This window comes from Hypanus sabinus, chromosome 9 (assembly GCF_030144855.1).
Source record: "Hypanus sabinus isolate sHypSab1 chromosome 9, sHypSab1.hap1, whole genome shotgun sequence".
In the NCBI taxonomy this organism is placed as follows: Eukaryota; Metazoa; Chordata; class Chondrichthyes; order Myliobatiformes; family Dasyatidae; genus Hypanus; species Hypanus sabinus.
Genome location: NC_082714.1, coordinates 8,481,462 through 8,495,020, shown reverse-complemented (window position 1 = coordinate 8,495,020; position 13,559 = coordinate 8,481,462). Strand labels below are relative to the sequence as shown.

At 43.2% G+C, this 13,559-nt stretch overlaps 1 protein-coding gene across 2 annotated transcripts in view; it reads right to left on the bottom strand.

Moving 5' to 3' along the window:
- Window positions 1-13,559, bottom strand: part of trrap (transformation/transcription domain-associated protein) — a 336,919-nt gene that overhangs the window by 291,686 nt on the left and 31,674 nt on the right. For both annotated transcript variants that reach the window (XM_059979022.1, XM_059979023.1), the window contains 2 exons: window positions 11,699-11,893; window positions 10,535-10,726 (listed from right to left, as the gene is read on the bottom strand). In XM_059979022.1, the coding sequence (XP_059835005.1) occupies window positions 10,535-10,726; window positions 11,699-11,893 (387 nt within the window). The remainder of the gene's footprint in view (window positions 1-10,534; window positions 10,727-11,698; window positions 11,894-13,559) is intronic.

Here is a 13,559-nt window from a genome sequence, read left to right as displayed (position 1 = left end):
TGTTTTCAGAGCCCTAGGGTGCAGTTCATCTGGTCTGGATGACTTATGTACCTTCAGGTCTTGCAACTTTTTGAGCACCTTCTCCCGTGTAATAGTAACTGCACTCACTTCTCTTCCCTCACACCCTTCAACATCTGGCACACTGCTAGTGTCTTCTGCACTGAAGACAGATGCAAACTACTTATTTGGTTCATCTGCCATCTCCTTGGCCCCCATTATTATTTCTCCAGCCTCATTTTCTAGTAGTCCTATATCCACTCTCTCTTTTATTATTTTTACATACTTGAAAAAGCTTTTACTATCCACTTTGATATTGTTTGCTAGATTGCTTTCATATTTCATCTTTTCCCTCCCAATGATTCTTTTAGTTGCTCTGTAGGATTTAAAAACTTCCAAAATCCTCTTGTCTTCCCGCTAATTTTTGCTTTGCTGCATGCCTTCTCTTTTGCTTTCACTTCCCTTGCCAGGATTAGACAGCCTAAGTTATAGAAAGAGGTTGGCCATGCTGGGTCTTTATTCCTTGGAAAGTAGGAGAATTAAGCATGATTTTACAGAAAGTCATGCTGAAGATTAGATGAAGTTGTTACGAATGATGAACAACTCTGATGGGCAGAAGGGTACAAAATTGCCAATGCCCGCCCCCCCCTTTGGAGAATCGCAAATCGCTACTATTCCGATGCTGTTATCAAGGAAGTGAGAGAGAGAGACAGGACTCTGCCATGGCAGTTGTTATTGGCAACGGCTCATGAAAAATTAATGAGAGAGAGACAACTCAGAGATACACAAAGTGGAATGTCTCCTCCTAACAAAAGCGGAACGGAACCATTGATTACTACTATTGTCTTTTGGAGGTTTGTGTACTTGGTACTGTTCTATTCATTGAAACCCCGCAGGGGGCAACCAGAGTGCGCTGGTTGAGGGATTGCATCATCCCAACCTGATTGACACCTGAGACCCCATGAGTGGGGATAAAAGTAAGGTCTGGGGAAGACCCCTCAGACGCACCAGGAGAGACGCTACGAGACCGATGGGGGCTTGTGTGTGTCCACCCTTGCCTGGGTGACGAGTCCACCACGGAACAGTCTAGCTAAAGGACGGAGGGGTCATACGTGAATGGCCACAACAACGCATCAACGGATCAAGATCGTAAAGGAAAGTCGGCAAGTCAATAGCTGTTACTGTTCTCTCTCTCTCTCTCCCTCCAACAATTGAAACACCTGACCAACAACTACCGCAGCCTGCATGAACCGAACTGAACTTTATATTTCCATCTGACAATTCATTATCCCCTAGACAACAATAGAGCTTATTTCTTATTGATTATTATTATACCCGCACTTTTAGGTTTAGTATTGATGACGTATATTATCTGTATATTTGTATTGATATTATTTTTGTGTATTTTTACTAATAAATACTGTTAAAAATAGTATCACCAGACTCCAACGGATACTCCTATCTTTGCTGGTAGGACACCTAGTTACGGGGTTCATAACAAAGTTAAATAAGAGAAATGTCAGGTCAGGCTTGGTCTTCAATCCTTGAAGTAGGGGAATGAGGGGATGACCTTATAGAAGTGTTTAACATTATGAGAGGCGTAGATAAGATGAATGGCAAGTAGACCTTGCACCTTATTGTCTGCCTGCATTGCACCCTCTGTATTGGCAACACTTCATTCCGCATTATTTATTATTTTCCCTTGAACTACTTTGTACTTCAACGCACTGCCGGAATCAAGGATCCAGGATCAACCTTATTCCTAAAACATGCGTATATGTACGAGGAATTTGCTGTGGTGTGTTGGTCAGGGTACGACATACAGCAAAAAACATCATTCAATATTTATAAAGATTAATTGTCCTCATAGAAGGATCAAAAGTAGAGAGAGTGAGCAATTTCAAGTTCTTGGGTGTCAATATCACTGAGGACCTAATCCGTTCCCATCTTATCAACGTAGCTATAAAGAAGTCAGCAACTATATTTCGACAGCAGTTTGAGGAGATTTGGTATGTCAGCTAAAATAAATGCAAATATCTACATATGTACCGTAAACAGCATTTTGATTGGCTATATCACCATCTGGATGGGGGGGAGGGGGGAGGCTACTGCACAGAATTGAAGTAAACTCCAGAGAGTTGTAAAATTAGTCAGCTCCATCACAGGCACTAGCCTCGAGAGTACCCACAACATTTTCAAGGAGCAGTGCCACTCTTCCCGTGAATGTGTGAGTCCTTCAGTTTCCTCCCACTTTCCAAAGATGTACAGGTTAGGGTCAGAGGTCGTGGGCAGCATCCATCATTAAGGACCCCCACCACCCAGGTCATGTCCTCTTTTCATTGTTATCATCAGGAAGGAGGTACAGAAGCCTGAAGGCACACACTCAACAATTCAGGAACAGCTTCTTCCCCCATGCCATCCGATTCCTGAATAGACATTGAACCCATGAACACTACCTCACTACTTATATTTCACAACATAAGCCAGTGACAGTAAACCAGAGTCTGATTCTGAATGAAGAATTATATAAAAATAAAGTAAGAAGTACTTCTGTGGAATAAAATGGGACAAATAACTAACTAAATATCAGCATGTATTTACAATGTAAACATTATAAAAAGTGATTTAAAGTGTTTAGAGTGTAGGTAACAGACATAAATGCACAATATGCATGGTATGCAAGATTAAGTTTTTCACTGTACCTCAGTACATGCGATAACTAATTTATCAATATGTTACGATGTTCTTCCTATGTATTGCACACCTCCAAGTTCAAAACGTGTGTATGAAGCCCCTCTTCAGAATCAGTGCCATAATCAAACTAGAGTTAAAAATTATTCAGATAAGACTACATCCAGCATTTTGTTAGCCACAGACCTTCTACTGCAAACCCATTCTCTTTCAAGTCTATCTGAATGCCTTGTAATTCCCTGCCAAATGAGATTAGACTTTGTGGCCCTCGGCTACTTCCTGCAAAGCATTTGCAAGTTCTAATAATATTTTGAGTCAGGAGAATGAAATCTAACCCTCCCCGTTCTCCCTTTAGTGAACGGTGCAATTGCTTTACTGTGGCCTAAAATATACATTAAATTCAATACCTCACTGACAGCCACAAAAGACACCAAGATATACAGAAACCAAACTTCAGGCATTTACTTTCTATGTTTGACTAGCTCTAGAAGCATTATCCTTGCAGATACTCTGGGGAATATCCAGTGCTGGGAAAAATGCATTATTAAAAAAAAAGAGGGTGGTTGAGTAACATTTTATAAGGCCAGCAATTGGAGTTCAATTCCCGTCGCTGTCTGTAAGGGGCCTGTACACTCTTCCCGTGAATGTGTGAGTGCTTCAGTTTCCTCCCACTTTCCAAAGACGTACAGGTTAGGGTCAGAGAGTCGTGGGCATGCTATGCTGGTGCCAGAAGCATGGCAATACTTGCGGGCTGCCCCCAGGATAACCCTCAGACTGTGTTGGGCATTGATGCAAATAACACATTTTATTGTACGCTTCGAAGTACATGTGACAAATACAGTTAATCTAATCTGAGCAAACACACAAAATGCTGGAGGAACTCAGCAGGCCAGGCAGTACCTATGGAGATGAAGAAACAGTCAATGTTTTGGACCGAAACCCTTCAGCAGGATTTGTCAAAGTTCGGAAATACTTTGTCAAAGTTCAGAAAAAAGGAAGTAATCAAATCATGCATTTGAAATTAAATTGTCTTCAGCATCCCAGCTGTTCCTGACATCAAAGTAAAAGAGATGAAAGGACAGATGACCAAAAGATTGGTCAAAGAGGAAGGCTATGAAAAAGAAGCAGAGGAGTTCAACGTCCAAATTTCAAAGCATGTAGCAGAGCACAAAGATAGAGCAGACAACAGGCCATAGTTTAGAGGAGCACACAGGACTTCAAGTATTGTAGGAGACTACTAAGCTGGATAAGAGGGGACACAGAGATATGAAAACGGGAAATCTCATTTTGAAAATGCTGCTGAACCTCAAAGAAAAGATCTTCTGATTTTTCCAACCTGCTCCAGCTAGCCTATCACAATATCTACACTGTTCTAAGGATAAGAAATTGTGCAGATATTGGAAATCCAGAGCAGCAAAATGCTGGGAGGAACTCGGCAGGTCAGACAGCATCCATGGAGGGAAACGTTTCGGCTTGAGATGCTGACTGTTTATTACCCTCCAGAGATGCTGCCTGACGTGCCGAGTTCCTCCAGTATTTTGTGTGTTGATCTACGCAGCCTACCTCAAGCAATTATACATGACCAGCTGAGAAAATCTCTTATCAGTTATTTTTAAAAATATAGAAAAATTAGACATCCTTGGGAAAATGAAAACTTATGTACTGTCATCTTCACCTTAGGGACTATTGATAAATTTCAAAAGGCTGGTGGACCTTCCCTGAAAGTACATTAACATACGGATCATAGGAACAAAACATTTAAATTTCCGTTACAGCTCATTAAATTCACTCAACCTTGAATTTCCTGACAGGGTGAACAAAAGAAGAGTGTTTGACTAATATATTATTTTAAAGTGACCTTCATAAAATAAAATTACATATTAAACCATTAATCATCAAGCAAAGTACATTTCAAAACAGTCACATCATTTCAATCCGTCAAGAGTCAATTCAATTTTTTCCCTACACATACAAATTCAAAAATACCTTACAAGGAATTTGAACTACAAGAAACATTTAACCTAATTAATGGAGAAGAAGAAATGGAGAGAAAAAAAAACAGAGCAAGCCACCTAGCTTTGCCTACACACTAGTAACCAGATGCTTCATACAGTGAATGGTCTGGGAAGCACTGACAGTAAAGTGGTATAAAGAGGTTCAGTTGTTGCATTGGAGAGGAACCTGGATAAGCAGCTGAACGGAAAGAATCTGTTCACTACATATATAGATCTGCTGCATTCAGTTGATGTGCACCAACAAGCTAATTGGCCTCCTCCTTTATAACGACCATTCGGTGAATTATGCGCTAAGTGGTTATTCACAGAGTGCTCTTACATAGAAGACAACACAAATGTACAGAATCAATGTCACAATGCAACTTGGAAGGTGAGAGACTAGAACGAGGGGAAATGGCCTTAAGATTGGATAGCATGATAGCACAGCAGTTAGTACAGCACAACTACAGCACCAGCGACTGGTGTGCAATTCCGCCACTCTCTGTAAGAAGTTTGCACGTTCTCCCAAGGCCGTGTGCGTTTTCTCTGGGTGCTCCAGTTTCCTCCCACATTCCAAAGATGCAAGGATTAGTAGCTAATCGGTCACATGGGTGTAATTGGGTGGCGTGGGCTCACTGGGCCAGAAGGACCGGTTACCGTGCTGTACCTCTAAATAAATAAATAAATAAAATTCAGGGGGATGAATTTAGGATGGAGATGAGGAGAATGAGGATAACGAACATTCATCTCATGAGCATGCTAGTAAGGCATTTGATAAGGCTCCCCACAAAAGGCTTATTCAGAAAGTATTGAGGCATCGGATCAAGGAGACCTTGCTTTGTGGATCCAGAACTGGTTTGCCACTGAAGGCAAAGGGTGGTTGCAGATGGCTCATATTCTGCATGGAAGATGGTGACCAGTGTTGTTCCGCAGGGATCTGTTCTGGAACCCCTCCTCAGACCATAAGACATAGGAGCAGAAGTAGGCCATTTGGTCCATCGAGTCTGCTCTGCCATTCAATCATGGGCTGATCCAATTCTTCCAGTCATCCCCACTCCCCTGCTTTCACCCCATACCCTTTGATGCCCTGGCTAATCAAGAACCTATCTATCTCTGCCTTAAATGCACCCACTGGCTTGGCCTCCACAGCTGCTTGTGGCAACAAATTCCACAGATTTACCTCCCTCTGACTAAAGTAATTTCTCCGCATCTGTTCTAAATGGACGCCCTTCAATCCTCAAGTCATGCCCTCTTGACCTAGGCTCCCCTACCATAGGAGAAAAACTTTGCCATATCTAATCTGTGCAGACCTTTTAACATTCGGAATGTTTCTATGAGATTCCCCCCCCCCATTCCCCCATTCTCCTGAACTCCAGGGAACTTAAGAGGCCCTGAAAAAGGAGGCCATTTAATAAATCCCCGGGTCCAGATGGTCTGCATCCGAGGGTTCTAAAAGAGGTGGCTCAGGAAATTGCAGATGCATTGGTAATCATTTTCCAAAGTTCCTTAGATTCAGGATCAGTTCCTGAAGATTGGAGAGTAGCTAATGTTATCCCACTTTTCAAGAAGGGAGGGAAGGAGAAAATGGAGAACTATCGCCCTGTTAGCCTAACGTCAGTCGTGGGAAGGTGCTTGAGTCCATTATTAAGGACGAAATAGTGGCACTCTTGATGGCAGTAATAGGATTAGGCCGAGCCAGCATGGATTTACCAAGGGCAAATCATGCTTGACTAATCTGTTTTTTGAGGGTGTAACAAGGATGTTAGACGAGGGTAAGCCAGTGGATGTTGTGTACCTAGATTTTCAGAAGGCATTCGATAAGGTGCCACATAGGAGATTGGTGAGTAAAATCAGAGCTCATGGCATTGGGGGCAGGGTTTCAACATGGATAGAAAACTGGTTGGCAGATAGAAAGCAAAGGGTAGCAGTGAATGGGTGTTTCTCGGACTGGCTGGAGGTGACTAGTGGTGTACCACAGGGCTCTGTATTGGGACCACAGCTCTTTACGATTTATGTCAACGATTTAGATGAGGGCATTGAAAACTATATCAGCAAGTTTGCTGACGATACTAAACTGGGTGGCAGTGTGACATGCGAAGAGGACGTTAGGAGAATACAGGGAGATTTGGATAGGCTGGGTGAGTGGGCAGATACTTGGCAGATGCCATTCAATGTGAATAAATGTGAAGTTATCCACTTTGGAAGCAGGAACAAGAGGGCAGAGTATTGTCTGAACGGTGTAGAGTTAGGTAAGGGAGAAATGCAAAGAGACCTAGGAGTCCTAGTTCATCAGTCAATGAAGGTGAATGAGCAAGTGCAACAGGCAGTGAAGAGGGCAAATGGAATGTTGGCCTTTATTACAAGGGGAATTGAGTACAAGAGCAAGGATGTCCTTTTGCATTTGTACAGGGCCCTGGTGAGACCACACCTGGAATACTGTGTACAGTTTTGGTCTCCAGGTTTAAGGAAGGCCATTCTGGCAGCGTAGATTCACTAGGTTGATTTCTGGGATGGCAGGGCTGTCTTAAGCAGAGAGATTGGAGAGATTGGGCTTGTACACACTGGAATTGAGGAGATTGAGAGGGGATCTGATTGAAACGTTTAAGATAATTAAAGGATTTGATAGGATTGAGGCAGGAAATATGTTCCAGATGTTGGGAGAGTCCAGTACCAGAGGGCATGGATTGAGAATAAGAGGTCAGTTATTTAAAACAGAGTTGAGGAAAAACTTCATCTCCCAGAGAGCTGTGGAGGTGCCTTGGAAGACAGTGGAGGCCAATTCTCTGGATGCTTTCAAGGAGCTAGACAGATATCTGATGGATAGGGGAATCAAGGGATATGGGGACAAGGCAGGAACTGGGTATTGATAGTGAATGATCAGCCATGATCTCAGAATGGCGGTGCAGACTCGAGGGGCCGAATGGTCTACTTCTGCACCTATTGTCTATTGTCTCCAGAGATGCCAGACATTCCTCATACAGTAATCCTTTAATTCCTGGAATCATTCTCCTGAATCTTCTCTGAACCCTCTCCAATGTCAGTATATCCTTTCTAAAACAAAGAGACCAAAACTGCACACAATACTCAAAGTGAGGTCTCACAAGTATCTTATAGAACCTCAAACGTCATATCCCTGCTCTTATATTCTACACCTCTAGAAATGAATGCCAACATTGCATTCGCCTTCTTCACCACTGACTCAACCTGGAGGTTAACCTTTAGGGTATCCTGCACAAGGACTCCCAGGTCCCTTTGCATCTCTGCATTTTGAATTCTCTCCCTATCAAAATAATAGTCTGCCCATTTATCTCTTCCATCAAAGTACATGACCATACACTTTCCAACATTGTATTTCATTTGCCACTTCTTTGCCCATTCCTCTAAACTATCTAAATTTCTCTGCAGGCTCTCTGTTTCCTCAACACTACCCGCTCCTCCACCCATCTTTGTATCATCGGCAAATTTAGCCACAAATCCATTAATCCCATAGTCCAAGTCATTGACGTACATCATAAAAAGCAGCGGTCCCAACACGATTCCTGTGGAACTCCACTGGTAACCGGCAGCCAGCCAGAATAGGATCCCTTTATTCCCACTCTCTGTTTTCTGCCAATCAGCCAATGCTCCACTCTTGCTACTAGCTCCCCTGTAATTCCTTGGGCTCTTACCTTGCGAAGCAGCCTCACATGCAGCACCTTGTCAAAGGCCTTCTGAAAATCCAACCACACCACACCTACTGCATATCCTTTATCTACCCTACTTGTAGTTTCCTCAAAAAATTGCAGTAGGTTAGTTAGGCAGGACTTTCCTTTCAGGAAACCATACTGGCTTTGGCCTATCTTGTCATGCTCCTCCAGGTACTCTCTAATCTCATCCCTAACAAACGATTCCAACAACTTCCCAACCACTGATGTCAGGCTAACAGGTTTATAGTTTCCTTTCTGCTGCCTCCTCCCTTTCTTAAATAGCGGGGTAAAATTTTCAATTTTCCAGTCATCCGGTACAATGCCGGAATCTATTGATTCTTGAAAGATCATTGTTAATGCCTCCGCAATCTATCCAGCTAATTCCTTCAGAACCCAAGGGTACATTCCATCTTGGATTTTCCCAATCCTCTTTGTGATTTTTATAAATGACCTGGATGAGGACGTAGCAGGGTGGGTTAGTAAGTTTGCTGATGACACAAAAGTTGGGGGTGTTGTGGATAGTCTGGAGGGTTGTCAGAGGTTACAGCAGGACATCGATAGGATGCAGAACTGGGCTGAGAGTGACAGATGGAGTTCAGCCTAAATAAGTGTGAAGTGGTTCCTTTTGGTAGGTCGAACTTGAAGACAGAATACAATTTTAATGGTAAGACTCTTGGCAGTGTGGATGATCAACGAGATCTTGGGATCTATGTGCATAGGACACTCAAAGCTGCTGCGCCGGTTGACAGTGTTGTTAAGGCGGCATATGGTGCGTTAGCCTTCATCAACCGCAGGATTGAGTTCAAGAGCCATGAGGTAATGTTCCAGTTATACAAGACCTTAGACAGACTCCACTGTGTTGAGTTCTGGTCACCTCACTACAGGAAGGATATGGATACTATACAGAGAGTGCAGAGGAGATTTACAAGGATGTTGCCTGGATTGGAGAGCATGCCTTATGAGAATAGTTTGAGTGAACTTGGCCTTTCCTTCTTGGAGCGACGAAGGTTGAGAGGTGACCTGATAGAGGTGTATAAGATGATGAAGGCATTGATCGTGTGGATAGCCAGAGGCTTTTTCCCAGGTCTGAAATGGTCAACATGAGGGGGCATAGTTTTAAGGAACTTGGAAGCAGGTACAAGGGGAATGTCAGAGGTAAGTTTTTCACACAGAGAATGGTGGGTGCGTGGAATGCACCATCAGCGAAGGTGGTAGAGACGGACAGACTCTCTTTTAAGAGACTCTTAGATAGGTACATGGAGCTTAGTAAACTAGAGGGCTATGCAGTAGGGAAATTCTCAGCAGTTTCTAGAGTAGGTTGCATGGTTGGCACAACACTATGGACCAAAGGGCCTGTAATCTGTTGTAGTTTCTATGATCAAGGAGGAGGTTCCAGACAAAGAGCATTCCCAACCAAGACCTCAGTAGTGGAGCTGGAAGAAAATGATGATACATCACAACAGCAGTGAAGAGGAGGAAGGATCTCCAGTTATACTGCACTCCATGCCACTGGACCCTGATGCTGATCTGTTAAGGACTGCTGGCTGCCCATGCTTCAGCCTCCCCACGTAAAAGTCACGCACAGTTATTCTTCATTAAGGGAATCAACCTTAGCACCCCAGAATCCCAGATGACAACTCAAGAGAAAATAATATTAAACTCGAGTGATCGCACTATCAGTCTTGCTCAAAGTAAACAACACCACATCACCACAGTGCCCAGTGGTGGGTGCCTGGAATGCACTGCCTGGAGTGGTGATAGAGGCAGATACATCAGGGACACTTAAGAGACTCTAGATGGGCACATGAACATGAGGAAAATGGAAGGGTTTGGACATTGTGACAGCAAAAGAGGTTACCTTAGCTGGCCATTTGATTACAAATTGGTTTGTCACAACATTGAGGGCCGAAGAGCCTGTCCTGTGCTGTACTGTTCTATGTTCTGTCTTCTATCAAACTTCAGTTCTGAACATGGCATCAGCAGACATTTAAACAAAGAACTTAAGAGAAAAAGGCACTTGGGCAAGGCTATGACCGTGATACCTCCTCCTTCCAGTTCTCCTGTCAACTTCCAATACCCATGCGTTAGAGCTGTTGGATCTGATTTAAGAATCATCTTTGGTGAAAACACCAAATTCTGTGCACCATACAATCTCCCCATCCTCACCTTCAGCATCTGTTCATTTTCAGCAGCAAACAGAGACACCGAGCCAAAGACCAGCTTGAAGAGCTTGAGATAGAGGTTGGAGAGCTCCACATTGGAGCCCATCTCTGGGAGGCGGTCCAGGAGGTACTCTACCAGGATGGTGGCAAAGAGAGCAGAAGTGGAAGGATTTGCCAAGAAAGAGTTGGCCACGATCTGTAGGAAGGACAGCAAGGTGGTAAATCTCAGCCCATCTTAAATTGTGAAATGTAAAATGCATACAGTAAACAAACCGCTGGAGGACCTCAGCAGGTCAGGCAGCATCTGTGGAGATCAATGGACAGCTGACGTTTCAGAATGAGACCTTTCATCATGATCCAGAACGTCGGTCATTCCTTCCCTCCACAGATACTGCCCAACACACTAAGTTCCTAGAGTCATAGAGTGTTACCACACAGAAGCAGGTCTTTTGGCCCGCCTAGTCTATGCTAAACTGTTATTTTGTCTAGCCACATCGACCTGCACCCGGACCATAACCCTCCATACCTCTCCCATCCATGTACTTATCCAAACTTCACTTAAACGTTGTGGTGGAGCATTCATCATTTCTGCTGGTGGCAGCTTGTTCCACACTCGTACCCCCTTCAGGCTTATCTTAAACATTTCACCCTCAAAACTGAAGTTTTGCAAAAGACACAAAGCCAGGTATCAGTAAAGCTGGAGCAGGCCACAGCCTCAGTTCAGTGCGGAGCAGATCTGGACAAAACTGGCCCTCACCTCGCCCCCAGTCCAAACATCCTGACCGTTTCAATCTGGCCTGGTGCTTAATTGTCCAAACATCAGGTCATTCCTTGCTCTTGGACCACTCCAGGATCTGAACCGTGCTGCCACAGTTCGGCCTATACCCGACCTCTCTAATTCGACTGGCAATTAAATTATTTTATTTAATTATCCTCTGAAATGGTGTCAGGCTCAGTTTAGGAGGCAATTATATCATAAAACAAGTCTATATCCCATTGTAAGCAAATTAAAAAATATTATCCAGCATTCTGTATTTTTACTAGATTCCAGCATTGGCAGAATTTTGAGTTGGCTGAAACACTTTCTCCTCTGATGGTTGCTGTCGATGTGCCACTCATGCTGAATAATGTGTTTTTTTAAGATAATGACCTTAAGATCATACTTCACCTGAAGTGCATAGTTCTTGGAGATCCTTTCCACCATGTATGGTACAGTTGTCTGAAATATCTCTTTAAACGTTAAAGGATTCATCATTGTGAAAACACCAGCAAAATGCTCCAAAACTTCCTTCTCTTCCTTCATCCTTACTGTCTGGCAATTGGCCACTCGAATGTACGTTTGTCCATTCCCAGCGATCTGTACCTAAAATCAAAGACGACCATTGTATGAGAACATAATTATCCGCTGGATTCTAGGAAGCTTTCTCCTATAGGGCACAGGGAAGCAGTACAAGTATTAGTTACAACATGCACACTGTATCATAGGTGCCCAAGACATACGGGAATGCAAATGCTGGAAAGCTGGAACGACACACAAAGCAGCTGAAGAAACTGAATGTCAGCTTTCAGGCTGCCCCCTGCTCATCCTGGGTTGTGCAAATGACACAATTCATACTTACAATAAATAAATGAATTTCAATCTAAATGCGACAGGCAGCATCTATAGGGGGAATGTGAAGTTGACATTTGGATTGAGACATTTCGTTGGGATAGGCTAAACGTCCCATGAACGCCCTATTCCTAATAAAGAGTCTCCACCCAAAATGTCAATTGTTCATTTCCCTCCACAGATTCTGCCTGACCCACTGAGCTCCTCCAGCTCCTTTGCGAATGGCCCAAATAAGTTTCACTACATAATTATAAAATTAGAGAATAAAAACGAGGAATATTCGCAACTGGTGGCTCGACAGGACTGCACCCCCACCCCCCGATGCCAAACCTGCTCGAATTCCTTCCTGAGGTCCACATGCCCACTCATCTCAATGTTATCAACATTAACTTCATTTCTCACTCCACAGGCACTGTCGGACTTTAGTTCAGGATTCCAGCATCTGACATTTTCCTTTTCGCCCCACACGCACACATTGATATGTTATGACATGTTATATGAAGGGGGGGGGGGGCGGGTAAAGCAGATCTTCTCAGTTATTTCCAAAAGGAAATTGGACCAAAATACAAACAGGAACATTGACTGGGTTATCAGAAAGTCATGAAGACCTTGAAAAAGACCAAATAGTGACCCTAGTTTGCTTTTGATTCCTCACGCTCAAAGCATGCCTTTCCCACCTCATCATTCACAACCAATATAACCACAGAACTGTGCACATATCCATGCTAAATCTGCACAAAGTTCACTCTTTCCAAAATCCCTCTTGCTTACCACTATTTATAGCCAGCTAAAACCGTTGAAAATGAAGAGAATCTTTATTTTAAATCAAGAGACACATTGAAATATATCACAGACTCGGTCACGGGGGATTAATAGATTATGTTTAATTCCAGGCTCCTTTTAATCAACATGACCAGTGTACCAGCATCATTTAGTGTGCTTGGTTAGTTACTTATTCATCAATGAAGATATGACATTAATAACAGATTTTTACAAGTGGCCAGCTCTATAGTCAGTTTATCCTCACTGGAGTTAAGAATGAAGGTGGGTCTCATTGAAATCTACCAAGTATTGAAACGCCTATATAGAGCGGATGTGGAGAGGATGTTTCCTATAGTGGCGAGTCTAGGTCCAGACAGCACAGCCTCAGAATAGAGGGATGTTCCTTTAGAAGTGAGGGGGGATTTCTTTAGCCAGAGGGTGGCGAACGTATGGAATTCAATGTCACAGATAGGTTGTTTCAAAGCAGAAGTTGATAGGTTGTTGATTAGTAAGGGTGCCAAAAGTTACAGGGAGAAGGCAGATGAATAGGGTTGAAAGGGATAATAAATCAGCCATATTGAGTGATGGACTGGATTTGATGGGCCGAATGGCCTAATTCTGTACCTATGTCTTATGGTCTTATATAAGTGAAACTGGA